Consider the following 20,369-nt stretch of genomic DNA (forward strand, 5'->3'; position numbering starts at 1 on the left):
AAAGCACTGGGGAAGACAAAGGGGTGGAGAAGGACGCTGAAAGGCCATGGGGAAGATGGTGGGGGGGGAAGGACACTGAAAGCATTTGTGGAAGACAGAAGGGGGAGAAGGACGCTGACAGGACATGGGGAAGACGGGGGGGGGGGAGAAGGACGCTGAAAGCACATGGGGAAGACAAAGGGGTGGAGAAGGACGCTGAAAGGCCATGGGGAAGACGGGGTGGGGGGGAAGGACACTGAAAGCATTTGTGGAAGACAGAAGGGGGAGAAGGACGCTGACAGGACATGGGGAAGACGGGGGGGGGGAGAAGGACGCTGAAAGCACATGGGGAAGATGGGGGGGTGGAGAAGGACGCTGAAAGGCCATGGGGAAGATGGGGGGGTGGAGAAGGACGCTGAAAGGCCATGGGGAAGACGGGGGGAGGGGGTGGAGAAGGACACTGAAAGGCCATGGGGAAGACAGAGGGGGGAGAAGGATGCTGACAGGACATGGGGAAGATGGGGGGGAGAAGGACGCTGAAAGGAAATGGGGAAGAGAGAGTGGGGAGAAGACGCTGGCAGGGAAGAAGACAGAGATGCCAGACTATGGGGTGAGCGGAGGGAAGAAGATGGGTGCCAGACCAATTTGGAAGGGGGGAGAAAGGGAGAGGCACAGTAACAGAGCAAATGGAAGACGCAGAAGGAAGAGAGACAGTGGATGGAAGGAACTGAATGAGAACATGAGGAAAGCAGAAACCAGGCAACAAAGGTAGGAAAAGAATTCTATTTCTTTTTTTCTTTTTTTTTTTGCTTCAGGATAAAGTAGTATATTAGTTGTGTTGATAAAAATTTATAAACAAAAGAGGCTCTGGTAGAAACCAGTTTACAAAGTGTGTATTCTTCCCAATTAATATTTCCAAATTAATAAAGTCTTTTTGCTTATTTGTAAATGGGTTTCTACCAGAGCCTTTAATTCAGTAGCATAATTAAATGAAATAACTATTTCTGAAGTTTATAGGGACGGGCGGGGACAGAGGGGATTCCTCACGGGGTCGGGTGGGGACGGAGGACATTCCTCGCGGGGACGGGTGGGGACGGAGGGATTCCTCACGGGGACGGGTGGGGACGGGTGAGACTTTGGCGGGGACAGGTGGGATTTCTGTCCCCGCGCAACTCTCTAGTCCGCAATTAAGATATGCGGCGCGGCGGGAGGTGAGTGTGCCAGTGTCTGCTTTGCAGCTCATCTGGCAACAGGGCCGGACTGGCCATTGGGAGGACCGGGCATTGTCCCGGTGGGCTGTGGCCCATCCTCCTGTGGTGGCTGCAGTCCTGTGAGTGGATGTTTAGCCTGCCTGTCTTCCCCTTAGTATCCTATGAGCCAGGCAGTGTGTGAGGGGGAAGTGGGGGGAGGAAGAGAAGCTTCACACTGAGTCTGTCACAGGAATTCAGTGAGGCTGTAGTGTGACTCCACATGTGACATCTGTAATCAGGAACAGTTCCTAGTGCTCCCATGCTAGAGAGGTGAGGATTAGAGAGTTGCGCGGGGACAGAAATCCCACCCGTCCCCACCCGTCCCCGCCAAAATCCCACCCATCCCCACCCGTCCCCGTGAGGAATCCCTCCGTCCCCACCCGTCCCCGTGAGGAATCCCTCCGTCCCCACCCGTCCCCGCGAGGAATCCCCTCCGTCCCCACCCGTCCCCGCGAGGAATCCCCTCCGTCCCCACCCGTCCCCGCGAGGAATCCCCTCCGTCACCATCCTTCCCTATAAACTTCAGAAATAGTTATTTTATTTAATTATGCTACTGAATTAAAGGCTCTGGTAGAGACCCATTTACAAATAAGCAAAGAGACTATTAATTTGGAAATATTAATTGGGAAGAATACATACTTTGTAAATGGGTTTCTACCAGAACCTCTAATGTAAATATAAAATATAAATACTCAGCTGATGAGAACCCACAAACTGTCAGCTGAGGACTTCCTTTGCAGTTGGCCTGGGGTCCCTTTTGCCAAGCTTGGCAGGCAGCAGTAGCGTCCCTGAGTCACAGATGCTGGCACCTCAGTGGCTCATGGATGCTGCCAGCGACTGCTGCGCTTGGTGGAGGGGAGTTCTGACCATCTCTAGAGGAGGTCCTCTGCTGGCGGTGCTTGGGGATCCCCACCAGTCACAGCAAGGGCCAACAAGTACTTCAACACTGTAGAAATAAAACCAGAAATGCATTTCCTTTTCTTTTGAACACAAAACAAAGATATCTGCCATATACATTTCCCAAGGCAGATGACTCTATGCAATGTCACCTCGGTAACAAAATACAAAAATAGACAAATACACCCCCTCCCTTTTTACTAAACCACAATAGTAGGTTTTAGCACAGGGAGTTACGCTGAATGCCTCGCGCTGCTCTCAATGCTCATAGGCTCCCTGCGCTAAAAAACAATATTGCGGTTTAGTAAAAGGGAGCCATAGTGCAAAATATAGACAGCAGATATAAATTCTCAAAACAGACACATTTTGATCACTAAATTGAAAATAAAATCATTTTTCCTACCTTTGCTGTTTGGTGATTTCATGAGTCTCTGGTTGCACTTTCTTCTTCTGACTGTGCATCCAATCTTTCTTCCTTTCTTTCAGCCTCCTGTATGTTTCCTCTCCTCCAGACCTCATTCTCTCCCCCAACTTTTTCTTTCTGTCTCCCTGTTCCCCCTTCTTTCTGTCTCTCTGTCTGCCCCCTTTCTTTCTTTCTCCGTGCCCTCCCCCAAGCCACTCGGTTTGCTGCCACCGCCATCGGGGAATAGTCCCCAAGCCACCGCTGTCCCAAGCTTTCCCTGCAGAAGCGTCGCGCTGACCAGCATTCCGCTCCCTGACGTCAATTCTGACGTAGGAGAGGAAGTTCCGGGCCAACAAGGCATTTCTCCTCATTCCATCCAGCCTGAGCCCCATCTCTCCTTGATCCAGCATTTCCCTTCTGTGTCTGTCAGAATTACCATTCCACCTATTTTCCAGCATCACCCTTCTTTGTGTCCATCTCACCTATATCCCTATCTCACCACTTTTTCAGAATCTTCATTTGTCTCTGTCCTTGTCTTTACCCCATATTCACCATTTGCCCTTTCAATGTCTTTATCTCCCCCCCCCCACACACACTTTTTCAGCATTACTTCTATGTCTCTATTTCACCTCCTCTTCATGTCCCCTCTGTATCTCTATCCTTATTCAGAAGGTCCTGCTTACCCTTTCTCTTCTTTGTGTCACTATCTCCATTTTCAGCTTTCCCCCTTTTTCCTTTGTTAATGCACCCTGTAGCCAGAATCTTTCCACCCTCTCTCCACTCCTGCCCAGCCCAGTATGAAATATTTCCTTTTGTTTCTCTCCCCTCTCTCTTCTCCTCCCTCACCCACGAGTCCTGCATCTGGCCCTCTCCCTTCTACCTGCACCTGGCAACACCCCCCTGCTCCGCGGCTCTCTTAAGCAACTCGTCAGCAGCGGTGATCAAGACAAGCTGCCGACATCGAGGCCTTCCCTCTACGAGTCCCGCCTTTGTGGAAAAAGGAAGTTGAAACAAGCGGGACTCGCAGAGGGTAGGCCCCGACGCCAGAAGCTTGTGTCGATCGTTGTTGCCGAAGAGAGCCGCAGGTAGAAGGGAGAGGGAGATAGGAAGGCTGTAGAAGCTCCGGAGCATGACACCGAACCCGGCCAGGATGATTTCTTTTTCAGGCTGCTGCTGCCGCTGCCATCCCCCACCCGAAATGACAAAAAACAGCCTAATGCCCGTGTCGGGAAATAGCCATGTTGAGCAGTGAGCTCAGCACGTACACAGATGAAAGCCTTGCTTGCTGATTGGTCCGGCGGCACGGTGGGGCGGGGCCGCCGGACCAATCAGCAAGCAAGGCTTTCATCTGTGTACGTGCTGAGCTCACTGCTCAACATGGCTATTTCCCGACGCGACGCCAGACTTGCATCGCCAGAATTTAGGTAGGTTGTTTTCATCCCCGTGGGAGTCCCGTGGGCAAGGGGGCGTCCCCGTGGGAGTCCCGTGGGTCAGGGGGGCATCCCCGTGGGAGTCCCGTGGGCCAGGGGGCGTCCCCGTGGGAGTCCCGTGGGCCAGGGGGGGAACCCGCGGGATCCCCGCGGGACCCGCGGGATCCCCGCGATCCCCGTTCCCGTGCAGACCTCTAGTGAGGATATGGGGGATGTTAATGTGTCTAATAATGTGCTCCTCTGTAAAAACCTCTGTATCTTCCGTGGGGGACATGCTAAATTCGAGGAAATAAAAAAGCTGCTTATGATGATTGCATAGAGAAGTTCAGTAAGCTGAGAGGAGGGCTGGGCTCTCTGTGAACAACCAACACACTAATCCTCTGCGCTGTACCTTATGGAAAACTCAATATAGCAAAAAACAGTAAAGTATATATGTGGCCCTTCACAGTGCTTTTGTAAACATCATAATAAAATAACAAAGGCTCCAATAATGAAAAATAAAAGTCCTTTTCCCATACACTCAGGTTGCACAAGTCCGGTTTTCACCCGGACAGTATATTTTTTGACCAAAACGGATGTCTACAATTAGTAAAATTCCCCAATCACATATTTTTTTATGGGGACGGATTTGTATACAGCACTTCATTAGATTTTTTTTATTATACAAATTTTATCCTTTTGTAGACTTGAAGTCTTGAACAAAGAAAATGAGTACAGCAAAAAAAGCAAAAACAGATAGTGGAAGACCGTTCCAAGAGGCCTGGACAGAGACATATGGAGTGATTGAACGCAGTGGGAAAGCATTGTGTATTATGTGTAATGAAAGTGTTGTGTCTCGCACATCAAGTGTCAAACATCACTTTGAGACCAACCATAACAGTGTTGCTGAACTTGGTTTAGCTCAAAGAAAAGAGTTCCTTGTAGGAAAATTAAAGAAATATCACTCCCAGTCTCTTAGTTTTAGCAACTATCTTTCAAAAACTAATCATCTTACAGTTGCCAGCTTTCAAATTTCACTGTGCATGGCAAAACATGGTAAGCCCCTCTCTGATGGAGATTTTATCAAAAAGGCAATTTTGGCTGGGAGTAATTCACTCTTCCATGATTTCCAAAACAAGGATAAAATTGTGCAGCGCATCTCTGAGATGCCGCTAAGCAGAAATACTGCAAAAGATAGGGTTCTGCGAATGGCTGCTGATGTTAGTCAACAGCTTACTTGCGACTTACAAAAAGCACCCTTCTATTCCATGTGCTTGGATGAAAGTACAGATATTACTAACCATGCAAGACTAGCGCTCATTTTGCGTTATGCTACTGGTGACATCATGAGAGAAGAGCTTGTAAAACTGCTGTCTTTGCCTGGAAGAACACAAGGGATAGATATCCACAATGCGGTGATGGAGGCTTTTTCATCACTAGACATAAGTTCAGAAAAAGTAGTTTCAGTTACTAGCGATGGAGCACCTAGCATGGTGGGGACAACATCAGGATTCATTCATTTCTTTGCTAAGGAAGCAAAACATCCACTGATTCAATTTCACTGCATAATACATCAAGAGGCTCTCTGGCCAAAGAAAGCGGCAAAAAACTTGACGATGTCCTCAAAGATGTAACAAAAATGGTGAACTTCATCATGGCGCGTGCTCTTAATTTTCGACAATTTCAAGCCCTTCTTGATGAGGTTCAGGCACAATATAACACTTTACTGATGTACAATAATGTCTGGTGGCTGAGCAGACGACGAGTGTTAGAGAGATTTGTGGCCTGCTTGGAAGAAGTTAGGCTATTTATGAACGAAAAGGGGGAAGACTATCCTCAACTCACCAACATGGCCTGGCTTACCAACCTCATGTTCTTTACAGATTTTACTAACCACTTTAATGTACTAAACAAAAAATTACAAGGCATGGGAAAAACAGCAGAAAGCATGTTTAGTGACATCAAAGCTTTTGAGAGAAAATTGCATGTTTTTGAATAAGACCTTGAGAGTGGACAGCTAAAATATTTTCCCAACCTAAAAATATATTTGGATAATTCTACAACATTTGTGGACAGTCATAAAAAACACCAGGAAATCCACAAAGCATATTCCACCATTGTAGCCGAAGCAAAGGAGAATTTTAGTAAAAGATTTTCTCAGTTCCGTAAGATGGAGACAACCCTTTCATATATAACTTCCCCAGAAAAGTCCACATTTGAAGATCTTGATCTTTCCTGCTTACAGTGGTTGGATATTCAAAATTTGGAAATGGAGCTACTGGAATTTCAAGAAAGCTCTATCTGGAAAAGTAAATTCAATGACCTGCGTGCGGCTCTTGAACGTATTGAGTGTGAAAGGGTGACAAATGAAATCACTGCTAGCTGTTCTGAAAATGAAATCCTAAAAGCGTGGAATTCTCTGCCAGACAATTTTAAGTCCATGAAAGCACTTGGGATTGCTCTTCTTACTTTGTTTGGGTCATCCTATGCTTGTGAGCAGCTGTTTTCGGCTTTGAATCATATAAAATCTGATGCTAGAAACAGATTAACGGATGACATGAGTGCTGCATGTGTTGCTCTGAAATTAATGCACTATGAGCCAAGGATTGACAAGTTATCAGCATGCATGCAACAACAAAAATCACATTAATTTTTTTCAGAGCATGCCCAATGCATATGTTTACATGAAGCAGTGTTTTCAGTTTGCAGTTAAGACACTTTCTAAGTTATTTAAATATTATTTAAAGATGTTATTTAAAAAAGGGACTTTACATGGCCCTGTTGTATTCCAATCTGGAATTTCCAATAAAAACGGTTGGTTTAATTGAAAGCTCTTTTGTTTTCTTTACATCATATTATTAGAAATGTAATGATTTAACTATTTTCTAATTTGATTGTAAATTTTACGAAAAAACATGTATAGACTCTTTGGGAATACACACCGAGTCTTGACACAGTTAACAGTTTTAAGAAGTTTATCTTTTTTTTACTCAGGATACATTTGACATGTTATGTGAATAATACATTTAAAATATATTGTGTAACTGAATTAAATTCTTCCTAAATTCATTAAATTGAATGAAATCATTAAAACATTATAAATTGCCAATAAATTGAAATGAAAACCAAAGGATTGTGAATCAAATTGATTCTCTGACAATACAAAGATTCCAACCTTTAAAAATGATGTTACATAGTTCAGGCAACTTTATAAAGAGTTTTTAGATACTAAAATCTTGTTATTAAGGTTTAATTGACGTGCTGGCACTTTGAGGAAATTCTTTGGTTTTGTGCGGCAGTTTGGGCACTCGGGCTCAAAAAGGTTAGCCATCACTGCCCTAGTCTTTCTATATTATTGTAAACTTAGAAGTCCTCAATAGGTGGTGCACCAAAAAAGATGAATAAACTTGAAACTTATTTAGATGGTAAGCCGTTTACGGCAGGAACTACCAGCTGTACCTAACTTGCTTTGAGCTCAGATTTGGAAAGGTGAGTTATTAAACCTTAAATCTAAATCCTTCTGCTCATAGGACTGCGTCAGCATGAAACGAAAACAATAAAACAGAACAAAATGATGGTTTAATAAACAATAACAGGGACAGAACATGGTGGAAAAGTTATTTAGAAAGAAAAGAGATTAAAAAAACACACGGGGAGGGGAAGACAGAACAAAGGTGACTACCTTCCATCAAAAAAGGAGAACTTGCCGTGCCCGTTCTTCTCTCCATGCACAAAGTTTCCTTCGAACCTGTCGGTGGAGGAGTAGGTGACGGTACAGAAACCGTGGGGAAGACCATCCTCATCCAGGTCACCTGAGCAGCAGACACAGAAGAGATTGAAACAGATCTAGCAGAACCCAGCACACTCTCTTCCAGCTTAGAGGAGTTTTTTTTTGTAACACTACAAACAGTTTTGAACACATTTAGATTTTTGAGAAATGAAAGGATGCGAGGACTTAAATATTGCTAACCCAGGGGGTTCTTAACCCAGGCTTCAGGACACATCTAGCCATTCAGGCTTAGAGAATGACACGGGGATTAATTTTTCCCCGTCCCCGTGGGAACTCATTTTCCCATCCCATCCCTGCGAGTTCATTTCCTGTCACTGCCCCATTCCTGCAAGCTCCGTCCTCATCTGCACAAGCCTTAAACACTTTAAAATCCTAAGTAGCAACATTCTAGAGCTCAGATTGTGATGTCATAATGCCTCATTCCACCAATGCCTAAGCTCCGTCATCCTCTGCACAAGCCTCAAACACCTTAAAATCCTAAGTAGCAACATTCTAGAGCTCAGATTGTGATGTCATAATGCCTCATTCCACCAATGCCTAAGCTCCGTCATCCTCTGCACAAGCCTCATACACTTTAAAATCGTAAGTAGCAACATTCTAGAGCTCAGATTGTGATGTCATAATGCCTCATTCCACCAATGCCTAAGCTCCGTCCTCACCTGCACAAGCCTCAAACACTTTAAAATCATAAGTGAGCGAGGCTTGTGTGGTTAAGGCAGAGCTTACAGGAATGGAGCAGGGACAGAGACAAAACTCACGGGGACGGGGAAATTGAGTTCCTGTGGGGATGGGGGAAAAATTTGTCCCCATGTTATTTTCTACACTGCACCTCTCTAGAAATCAAAATGTAGTAAAAGTGAGCCAAGAATAGGACAATGAAGCCATTTTGACATCACTGACGAGGTTGGCTCACAGGCATTGGTGGAATGAGGCATTATGATGTCACAATACCAGCTCTGGTTATCGGAGGCTGAAACTTTTCACTCTGTTTATTTATTCAATTTTCTATACTGTTCTCCCAAGTAGAGATTGACATGGGGACAAATTTTTCCCCGTCCCCGCGGGAACTCTTTTTCCCGTCCCATCCCCGTGAGTTCTTTTCCTGTCCCCACCCCATTCCTGCAAGCTCTGTCCTCATCTACACAAGCCTTAAACACTTTAAAATCATGTGTTCGAGACTTGTGCGGTTAAGGTAGAACTTACAGGAATGGGGCAGGGACAGGAAAAGAACTCACGGGGATGGGACGGGAAAATGTGTCCCCGTGTCATTCTCTATTCAGGCTTTCAGGACACCTACATTGAATATGCATGAGCTAGATTTGCTTACAGTGGAGGCTGTATAAGCAAATTTAATGTCATACCTATTCACTGTGGTTGTCCTGAAAACCCAATTGCCTAGGTCCTGAGGACTGGGTTGAAAACCCTGCTGTTCTAACCTGAAGCTAGTAGCTTGATGGAAAAAGAAATATTCAATTTCACTTCTCTCAAAACACACTGCAATTAGAAAAGGTGAAATCTACAGGCTTTCTAGGCCAACGTCTCCAATTTATTGCTTAAACTCTGATCTGAACTGGGCAACCACACCTGCATGCAGAATATGGTGCAAATAGCTGTAATTTATATGTGGATCCTAAGAACAAACAATTCCGAAGTGTCCAACCAGTGGCCCAAGGGCCACATGCGGCCCCGTGAAGTATTTTGTGCGGCCTCGGTCGATGCAGTGTTTTCCTCTGTTGCCCCCGGGTGTTTATCGTCTTGCCGGCTCCCTCCTCTGTCTTGCTGCAGCGTTTGCACGGCCCCAGAAGCATTTTTTTTCCGGCCAATGCGGCCCAGGGAAGCCAAAAGGTTGGGCACCCATTCCGAGCAATGAAAACCCTTCTTTTTTGATTCCTGAACTATGCGTGAAACTAAGGGGTCCTTTTACTAAGGCATGCGCTAAATGCTAATGTGTGGCAATGCGTCCATACGATATAATGTAACATAGTAACATAACATAGTAGATGACGGCAGATAAAGACCCGAATGGTTCATCCAGTCTGCCCAACCTGATTCAATTTAAATTTTTAAATTTTTTTCTTCTTAGCTATTTCTGGGCAAGAATCCAAAGCTTTACCCGGTACTGTGCTTGGGTTACAACTGCCGAAAACTCTGTTAAGACTTACTCCAGCCCATCTACACCCTCCCAGCCACTGAAGCCCTCCCCAGCCCATCCCCCACCAAACGGCCATACACAGACACAGACCATGCAAGTCTGCCCAGTACTGACCTTACTGATTCTAGATCCTCTGTGTTCATCCCACGCATTGTCACGCATTAGTGTTTAGCGTGCACTAAGACGCACTAGCGCGCCTTAGTAAAAGGACCCCAAAGTCCAACTGCATCTACTCCAATCCCCTCCCCTCCCATTATTCACAAACTTCAAACTACTATGTCTAGGTTTTGTCCTATTCTCAATATCCCGCTTATTTCCTCCTCTCTCTCTCTCTCCTTGATCCTCTGGTGTTCAATGTATTTCCCCTTCTCTTTCTAAGTCACCTTGAGTCTATATAGTTATTGTGCGTTGCATAAATAACAGATTAGATTAGAAGACATAAGGCCAGATTCACTAACCTTGACTTCTGTGGCCGATTCAAACAGACCCGATCAATTCACAACATCCAAAAATTCTAATGAGAGCGATTGTAGGAACGTCCCCCTCTGCCCGCACGGATCACTAGTGTGCGATCCCGACGCATGCACAGACCATCTGCTTTCCCTGCAGATGGTCTGCGCACGCATTTTTGTATCGGGGGTTTGGGGTTTTTTTTTCTTCTCGGGCTCGGACTCTCCTACTCTCAAGCCGGCCCTTGAAACCCTGCCTCCCTTCTCAAACACAGCACCACCAGAGCCGACTTTTATTTAACTTTTGTAGCCCTGCGAACCTGCGGATTAAAAACACGGGCTCGCAGTGAGGCAGGCGGGAGAGATTTGTGCGGCGATTGTGGGGGGAGCAGTGTGTGGCAGGCAGGAGAGATTCGTGGGAGAGCAGTACAACAGGCAGGAGAGATTCGGGCGGCGATTGGGGGGGGAGAGCAGTGCGACAGGCAGGAGAGATTCAGGCAGCAATTTGGGGGGGGGCAGCTGGGCAGCAGGCAGGAGAGATTCAGGGCAGAGAGCAGAGCGGCAATGGAGCAAGGGAGTCAGAAAGGACGTTTGCGACTGGTCCCCAGCAGTCGCTTCTTGGGTTGATTGGCCAGCCCAGTCGGATTGCGAAATTGGTTTTGTGAATCGGATCCCTGCCTACTTTGCATGCCGTTCCCCTCATTTGCATGCGCGGATCGCAGGAGAGGTTAGTGAATCGGGCCGGAGGGAAATCGGGTCGCAAACCGATCGGTACACGATCGGTTTGCTTAGTGAATCTAGCTTATACCATTATAAATTAAAGAGTTAACAGGTGCAGACGTGCGTTACCAGTAACTGAATACTCAACAAATCCTGGTAAGCTAGTTTGAACAGATACGTTTTGAGCTTTTCAGAGAACACTGTCAAAGTGGCAACCTGGAAGCCCAACAAAAGACTGTTCCCTAAAGGTGCTGGGCAAAAGGAATCCCTAAAATGAGCAGTGGATTGTTTACTACACAAGAACGATTTTTTGGTGTTGGGATTTCAGATCGGACTAAAGTGCCTTTCCAGATCCAAGTTCAAGGCAAATTATGATTTCAGGTACACCAGATATTTTCCTGTCCAAAGGGGCTTACAAACTAAGCTGTACCTGAAGCAATGGAGAGTGAAATAATTTGCCCAATGTCTCAAGAAGAATCGATGGGAGACAGGGCAGGATCAATCAATAGGCCAAGTAGGCACGTGCCCAGGGCCCGAAATGGTCAGGGGAGCCCGATGAAGGAGGGCATCAACATTGTTTTTTCCAAACGGCGATGGGCCCCTCCAGCATTGATCGGCAACGCGGCCCCCCCCCCCACCCCCCCCCCCATCGACTGAAAGTAAGACAAGCAAGCAATGTGGGTAAGAAAGGCAACGGGAAATGTAATTGTGCAAGCGGTGCTACTTGGCCAAAGCTTCCCTCTGACGCAGCTTCCTGTTTCCGCCTAGTGGGGTGGGGCGGGGCAGGGGGGCCCAGTGTACTTGTGTGCCTAGGGGCCCTCGACAATTAATCCTGCCCTGGTGGGAGAAGCAGGATTTGAACCCTGGATAGAGACAAGGTGTGTCCCTATTCCTGTCCACGCAGGCTCTGTCCTCATCAGAACAAAGCTCAAACATTTATATTTAAATCTATTTCTTAAAGTATAAAAAGGGACAAATCACAAATAGAGCCTTCCATTTCGATCTGGTTTCGCTACAACTTTTCCAAAGATCCAGTTGACTGTGTTTTTACATCATCTGGGAAGATAAGTGGATTGTCTTTCAAACATAGGCCTAGAAGAGAACCAACACGGTGTAGTGGATGAACAGGAAAACATGTGTCTTTTAAATCTTGGAAATGCTCCTTGATGGCAGCAAGGATGAACTGAATCTGTTGAAGTAACAGTAAGATGCTTCAGCAGCTGGGCACATGACGGAAGGACCTTGCGGGTGGTATGAAATCTATACCTGGAGTAAATTAACCGTGTTTGTCCGTCAATCTCCTTCCTGTGTTTAAAAGCAAAATGAAAACCCACCTTTTTGATACAGCCTTCAATTCTTAACCCCACTCCTCTGCCCTCCAACCCAGCCAGCTAATTAACCCTTCCCCTTAACTGTATCCATGATATCCTGTTTGTCTTTGGGATGCAAAGCTGAGATTGTGACGTCATAATGTCTCATTCCACCAATAAGAGCCAACCTCATCAGATGTCACAATGGTTTGATTGTCCTGTACTCCCCTCTGCCCTCCGACCCAGGCAGCTGATTAACCGTTCCCCTTAACTGTATCCATGACATCCTGTTTGTCTGTCTTGGCTGTTTAGATTGTAAGCTCTTTCGAGCAGGGACTGCTTTCTTCTTCTTTGTGACTCTGTGCAGCGCTGCGTGCGTCTGGTAGTGCTATAGAAATAATTAATAGTACTTCTGTGAAGAACCAGGCTGACCACCAGACGATGACTCCAATACTCTCTCCTGACATCTGCACCAAATCACCACAGCTGGAACCAGGCAGGAGCTCTGCTGGTAGCTGCCCTGCCTCCAACCAAGAATCCAAACAAGAAAAATCCCTGAAGAGCAAGTTCTGCCAGGTCAGGTATCTGATAGCAACCACCTCAATTGCTAGAGTGTTGCAACTGTTAGCAGCGAAGCCCCAGGAATGGCAGAAATTGCCATCAATCCAGCCGGCACCTCCTGAGGGAGTCGCATCGAACAGTCCCTTTTTTGTTGCAACTGCATCTAGCTCACACCTTTTATTGAGCCACAAAGGGCTTACCTGTAATAATGGAGGGATACGTGGCTTGCCCGAGATCACAAGTAGCAACATAAGGATTTGAACCAGGATCCCCCGGTCGGCAGCCCACTAGGCTACTCCTCCTACGAGGAGACTGAGAAGTTTCAAGTTTATTAAAAGTTTGCAATACAGCCAAATCAGGTTTCAAGGCGGTGACTGAAGTCTACAAAATCCTGAGTGGAGTAGAACGGGTACAAGTGGATCGATTTTTCGCTGTCAACAATTACAAAAACCAGGGGACACTCGATGAAGTTACACGGAAATACTTTTTTCTTTTTTTTTTTTAAGTATAATATTTCTTTATTAGGCAAAACCAACAGCATACAGAAGCAAGAAAAAGCAAAAACACATCCGCAAAGTTGGCAGGCTACAAATACAAATCAATAATGTAGCAAAATGCAGATGTCAAGATGTCGGTACATGCCCAATACAGGCAGAAATACTTTTAAAACCAATAGGAGGAAATTTTTCTTCACTCAGAGAATAGTTAAGCTCTGGAACGCATTGCCAGAGGATGTGGTAAGAGCGGATAGCGAAGCTGGTTTTAAGAAAAGTTTGGACAAGTTCCTGGAGGAAAAGTCCATAGTCTGTTATTGAGAAAGACACGGGGGAAGCCACTGCTTGCCCTGTATTGGTAGCATGGAATATTGCTACACCTTGGGTTTTGGCCAGGTAGTAGCGACCTGGACTAGCCACTGTGAGAACGGGCTACTGGGCTTGATGGACCATTGGTCTGACCCAGTAAGGCTATTCTTATGTTCTTATGTACATCTAATAAATATATTAAAAAATAACAAAAGGGTATATAACATCAGTTCATAGTATAACAAAAAAACAACTTAAGAACCAAGCATTGCCAGGGGATTCCATTTTGCTTCCTCCGAGATTTTTAGCATAGAACACGGACTAGTAAAATGATTCAACTTCAGGGAATTATTGTGTAGGGTCTTGAAATGGTTAACTGTTGTTTAAAATATTGCTCTGGCCTACATAGCTGAAGAAAGTTTACAATCTATTGACTTCATCTGCCTAAAATGTATGTCCCTGCCTTACCACATTGTAAGCTAAATAGATAAGAGTTTGAGCCATGATGTACCCTGCCCTTCTGTACATTTAACATTTAGAACTGTAAGAGTTAGATAAGTGACCTGCTAGTGTGACCTTAGGACCAATAATAATTGTAGAAAAGTTATAGAAGTAACAAATGAAAATTGTAATTTTTGCATATATTAGTTTGCGAAAAGGGCATAAAAGTCCGTGTATAATTTCCTGTTTCTGACACTCTAGTAGGCAGGCTATTAACTGCACTAGAGTCCGGTATACCGTAATAAATTTCTTGTACTTTCTTCACGCCTCTGACTTTGTGTGTCCAAGTGACCTTTCAATTGTACTCCTGCTGAGACAGCACACAGATGGTACAGCATCCTTGTAGCGTTTCTCCAGTGTGCTGGCTGGGAGAGGCAGCATTTGTACTGCTGTAAGTGACAGGGAGCTGCCACATTCTTCCTATTCCAAGCACATGCTCCTCTCTGCGTGCCTTCCCAGCCTCCCGCAGACTTAAAAAAAAAAAATCTTTCTGGCTAAGAGATTCCTCAATGTCGCCAAACAAATCATATTAATGCCTCCACCTGAAACATGTTCCAGATGTCCGCCGCTCTACCAATGAAAAAGTATTTCTTCACGTTTCTCTTGGGTTTCCCCCCGTCAGCTTCACAATCCCTTATACCTGAATTTTCCATTCTATGGGAAAAGTTACCTTCCGTTCCGACGCTTCACTGAAATCAACTAGATGCCCAAATACATCTCTATTTTCCCTTCAGACTTCCAACTAGGATTACCAGACTGATGTATCCGAGTATAAGACTCTCAGAGATTGGTAGGAAGTGACAGGAAAGCCAAAGAGTGGCTGGGGGTCTGTGGCAATGATTTTGTCACGGCTGGACCACTGTAATGTCCTGTACCTGGGGATAACCAAGACCAGGTGCAGGGCACTGCAGGTGGTTCAGAATGCTGCGGCTAGATCGAAAGTGGAACATGAAGATATGAGCATATTACTCCATATCTCCGACAACTGCATTGGCTGCCAGTTGTATTTAGAATTCAATACAAAGCAATTATGTTAGGTCACCAATTTTTATATGGTACAACCCCTGAATTTTTAAGAGTTTGATGTCTGGGTATCAACCATTAAGATCACTGCGCTCCGAAAGTTCCTCATTGCTGAAAACGAATATGTGCAAGCGAATGCCATGACTTTCACATGTGCAGGAGTCAAAGTTGTGGAATAGCCTTGTTGGGCAAATTCGAAAATGTAGAGACAGGAATTCATTCAGGAAAATGTAAAAAAAACCAAAACAAAACCCCTATTTGTTAGATGCATTTCTTTGAGCAATTGACCTTATGTAAAGATTGAATCTGTCTGGTTTTTGTTCCTATCTTGTTCTGATTTTTTATAATATTTTATGTATGTAACTTTTGTACACTGGTATAGGGGTAGGGGAAAGCAAAATAAAAGTCCACTGCTGGTACCGGGATCTTCCTAAATGCCGCAACAGACCCTTCCATCACTCCCTCCCCACGCCGACTGCGAGACCGACATACCATTACCTACTTCCAAAAGGCAGCGTCGTGGCAGTAAACTAAATGGGCTGCTTCGGGCCTTCTCACATCAGGGCGTTCAAACCCACACTATGCCTTGTGACCCTGGGCAAGTCACCTAAGCCCCCTCATTGCCCCAGGTACATTAGATAGATTGTGAGCCCACCAGGAAAGATGGGAAAAATGCTTTAGAATAAATTCATGTAAATCGTTCTAATCTGTCCTGGGAGAACGGTACAGAAAATTGAATAAATAATTTCCCTCCAGGAAGTCTTCTCAGGAATAGCTCCCATGCTCTGGAATTTACTCCTAGAGGGGCTACGTCTAACTCCAGACTACTACTACTTCAAGAAGCAGGTGAAAAGTCTGGCTCTTCACCGAAGGCTTTAATATATTGAGTGATTGACTATACACTCATTCTGCACCAGAACTAGCTTGCCACACACACTAACTAAATGTCACCTGCGGACTCCCCAGGGCGTCCCCAATGCCATTTTTTGGGTACTTGGGACAGAAGGCACTAGAAGACCCTCCATGGAGGTCGAAGGCACTGAATCCGGGCAAGCCTTTCACCCCTCAAGGGCTGCATCGCATGTGGAATACGGCTGCACATCCGACAGCCATCCACCACAAATGACACATGAATCTATGACATCCTGCCCTGGGGAGGTCATCTATGTGGTTTTCTTTCAAAAACAAAGCTGGCAAGTATAAAAAATAACTTTAAAATCCAATCTGGAAAAATCCAAGATGGCCACCGACGGCCTGTTTTGACTAAAAATAGCCCGGGGAAACCACAGAAAACCCTCAAAAACAGGGATTTTAGGGGTGGGGGGCATAGGGCATGCAGGGAAACCACTTAAAAACCCCTTTTTGAAGACCCCCAAAATCTCTGATTCAAGCTGTTAGCTTGTACTCACAGAAACATGTGCTGACAGTCTGTACTCACTGTGACATGTGCTGAATGAGAGAAACTGCAACCAGAACTGAAAACAGCTCACAGGGAGATCTTTTGCCTTAGTAAACTAGAAATCTGGATTTCAAATCTTCTGACTGCCCCACCACGGCCAGAGACCTCTGCCACCCTTGGACACGCTGCATAGATGCCTGCCAGAGGAACACAGTCTGGCTCCGATCCCAGTCATGCCTCCACGGAACCACTCAGCCTGCGCTCTACTCGCTAGCGGACGAACTTGGGGTGAACAAGCTCCCAAGGGAACGGTCCCTAAGCCCCGGTCTGATGTGCAGGCCATCCAGGGGGCTTATTGAGAAGCAGGGAAGCCCCTAGAATCAGATTTTTTCCCCTGCAGGGAACCTCCACAGCACGAGGGCTAAAACCACAAACGCAAAAACACTGAAACTACGTAAAATAAAACGCGACCAGAAAAGATAGACTCCTACAGCCTGGCTTGTAGAAAGGAAGTCTGAGGAGCTGGTGTACTGGCACAGTGATGAGGTATAAGGGGGAGAGGTTTAAGTCTTTGAAATTTTGAGGTTTCCTACAGAGCCCTGGTGGGTAGAGGGAAATAACTCACTGGTCCCGGAATAAAGTGGGATTGTACAAGAAAAAAAAAATCAATATAATTCCTGTGTTGTGACGCCATTGCAACTACAAGTAAAGTCACAACCAAGGTCATTAAAATTTTGTCCAAGAGCTAAATTGTCAATGCCAATCTGGATTCTAGTTATGTGCTGGCATCTTTGTTGTTTTAAAGATGTATTGCTAGGATCAATCCCACACAGTTGATAAAAATTATTTCTGCAGCACTTGGGGCTACCCCCCAATGTACTTGGACGATCCCGAGGGTCACACAGAGAAACATACAACCCCAAACTGAAGATTGGGTTACAAGTTAGGAAACTGCTTACCTAAACATTAATCTACTCAGGCTCAACCAGCCGTACATATGCTGCCAAAGAAATAAGACAGGGGAAAACATTACAGAGCACAGAAAATTGCAAGGCTCTGGTGTAAGTATAACTCTGGCTTCCTCCGACACTAGAACTCTTCAATAAGTTTTAAGGGTCGCCAGCAAACTCCCAGATAACATGGGGGAAAAAAATGGAAAAGGGCCCTTCTGGAAGTCATGGAATGCTAAGCAGAAAAGGGATGTGATGAGACAGAAATGAAACAGAGGGGGGTGTATAAAACTGGAAAATTTATGTTTGCTTGTTTTGTTTGCTGTTTTTTTGCAATAAAGTTTATTGAAAAAAAAAGAAAAGAAATGAAACAGAGCGTGGCTGCGCACAGTTACACATGGCAATAGAAAAGACTCCTAATAATGAGATTTTCTACAAACTGTCTCCTAAATACTTAAATAAATTGTGTAATTCGACCAAGAGCCTCAGCTCCTATAGTCGAACCCACCACCCAATCACTGCGTATGGAATGGTAAGTAGTCATTAAAAGTGCTATTCAAAAGATAAAATCATTATTTGGATGGCGAAAAGAAAATTTTCACTTAGCTTTTGGGATTTTTGACAGGTCCCGACGTGGTTTCGAATTTCTTTTTCAAGGAACCCAGAGTGAAAATTAAACAACCTAAATGCCAGACTGGGAGTGAAATTGGGTCATAGGAACATAAGAATTGCCGCTGCTGGGTCAGACCAGTGGTCCATCGCGCCCAGCAGTCCGCTCATGCTCTAAAATGAGTCCAGCCTCACCTGCCTACGTCCCAGTTTAGCAGGAACTTGTCCAGCTTGGTCTTGAAACCCTGGAGGGTGTTTTCCCCTACAAGAGACTCCAGGTCAAATGTGTTATTCTATCATGTGAAACGGCTGAATGGAAAACTTCTCTGCTTATTCTCTTAGGTTCTTGGTCGAATTACACAATTCTGAGTGTATGTGAAGTGTACTTCCACGATTTATTTAAGTACTAGCTGATGACCCGGCGTTGCACGGGTATTTAATTATAGCAATAACACTGTAAATGGATTCAAATAAAGATACTTTATAGTGGTGAATGAAATTATTTTTTTACAGCTTAATAAAAAGTACAATATTCAAATTATAATGTGAAATATTTGACAAAATGAATACAATACAACTAACGCAAAACGTGATTATAAACAACATTTTTAGTTTCACCTCCTGGAGCAAGAACATATAAATTCTTGGGTGAACCCACCCTTGAGCAAGCAACATAGAGTTGTGGGCCGCGAGACCTCCAGAACATATCACCCCAGGTAGTGAGGGATCTGCATACCAAGTTTCGTTCAAATCGGTCAAGCCGTTTTTGAATTACAGTGAGAATGGCAGCTTTTTACATTTTTTCCATTGACATGAATGGGTGAAATCTGATTTTCTGTTTGTAGCTCCGCCCACGTGTGCAGGTGGGCCGCGAAACCCCCAGAACATATCACCCCAGGTAGTGAGGAATCTGCATACCAAGTTTCATTCAAATCGGTCAAGCCGTTTTTGAATTACAGTGAGAATGGAAGCTTTTTACATTTTTTCCATTGACATGAATGGGTGAAATCTGATTTTCTGTTTGTAGCTCCACTCACGTGTGCAGGTGGGCCACGAGACCCCCAGAACATATCACCCCAGGTAGTGAGGGATCTGCATACCAAGTTTCGTTCAAATCGGTCAAGCCGTTTTTGAATTACAGTGAGAATGGCAGCTTTTTACATTTTTTCCATTGACATGAATGGGTGAAATCTGATTTTCTGTTTGTAGCTCCGCCCACGTGTGCAGGTGGGCCGCGAGACCCTCAGAACATATCACCCCAGGTAGTGAGGGATCTGCATACCAAGTTTCGTTCAAATCGGTCAAGCCGTTTTTGAATAACTGAGAATGGCAACTTTTTACATTTTTTCCATTGACATGAATGGGTGAAATCTGAATTTCTGTTTGTAGCTCCGCCCACGTGTGCAGGTGGGCCGCGAGACCCCCAGAACATATCACCCCAGGTAGTGAGGGATCTGCATACCAAGTTTCGTTCAAATCGGTCAAGCCGTTTTTGAATAACTGTGAGAATGGCAACTTTTTACATTTTTTCCATTGACATGAATGGGTGAAATCTGAATTTATGTTTGTAGCTCCGCCCACGTGTGCAGGTGGGCCGTGAGACCCCCAGAACATATCATCCCAGGTAGTGAGGGATCTGCATACCAAGTTTCGTTCAAATCGGTCAAGCCGTTTTTGCGTGATCGCGGCACATACACACACACACACATATACATACCTCCGATTTTATATATATAGATTTTTGAGACAGTTTGTAGAAAATGTCATTATTAGGAGTCTTTTCTATTGCCATACTTAACTAATTTGACTTCCTAATTCGTTAGCACTTACTAAGCAAGCTTCCCTACTTTAGCCATTGTGACTGAGTACGCAAAGTTACACAACACGCATCCCTTAGCTCAGTGTTTTTCAACCTTTTTACACCTATGGACCGGCAGAAATAAAAGAATTATTCTGTGGACCGGCGGTTGAAGAACACGGAGCTAAGTCGTGGACCAGACCCCGCCCATCTCTACCCAATCTCCACCCCAGACCCCGCCCCTATAATAGCACTAATTGCACCTTGCACGTCCCGTGCCTCATCTGGAAGCCTTCCCTCTGACGTTGCAACGTCAGAGAGAAGGCTTCCGGTTCAGGCGCAGGATGCCCGTAGGAGCAGCTGCCC

At 45.1% G+C, this 20,369-nt stretch overlaps 1 protein-coding gene across 1 annotated transcript in view; it reads right to left on the bottom strand.

Moving 5' to 3' along the window:
• SETD7 (SET domain containing 7, histone lysine methyltransferase) overlaps positions 1–20,369 on the bottom strand; it is a 75,872-nt gene that overhangs the window by 50,880 nt on the left and 4,623 nt on the right. The window contains exon 2 of the mRNA XM_033939516.1: positions 7,621–7,750. Within this exon, the coding sequence (XP_033795407.1) occupies positions 7,621–7,750 (130 nt within the window). The remainder of the gene's footprint in view (positions 1–7,620; positions 7,751–20,369) is intronic.

The sequence above is a fragment of the Geotrypetes seraphini genome, chromosome 1 (genome assembly GCF_902459505.1).
Source record: "Geotrypetes seraphini chromosome 1, aGeoSer1.1, whole genome shotgun sequence".
Classification (NCBI taxonomy): domain Eukaryota; kingdom Metazoa; phylum Chordata; class Amphibia; order Gymnophiona; family Dermophiidae; genus Geotrypetes; species Geotrypetes seraphini.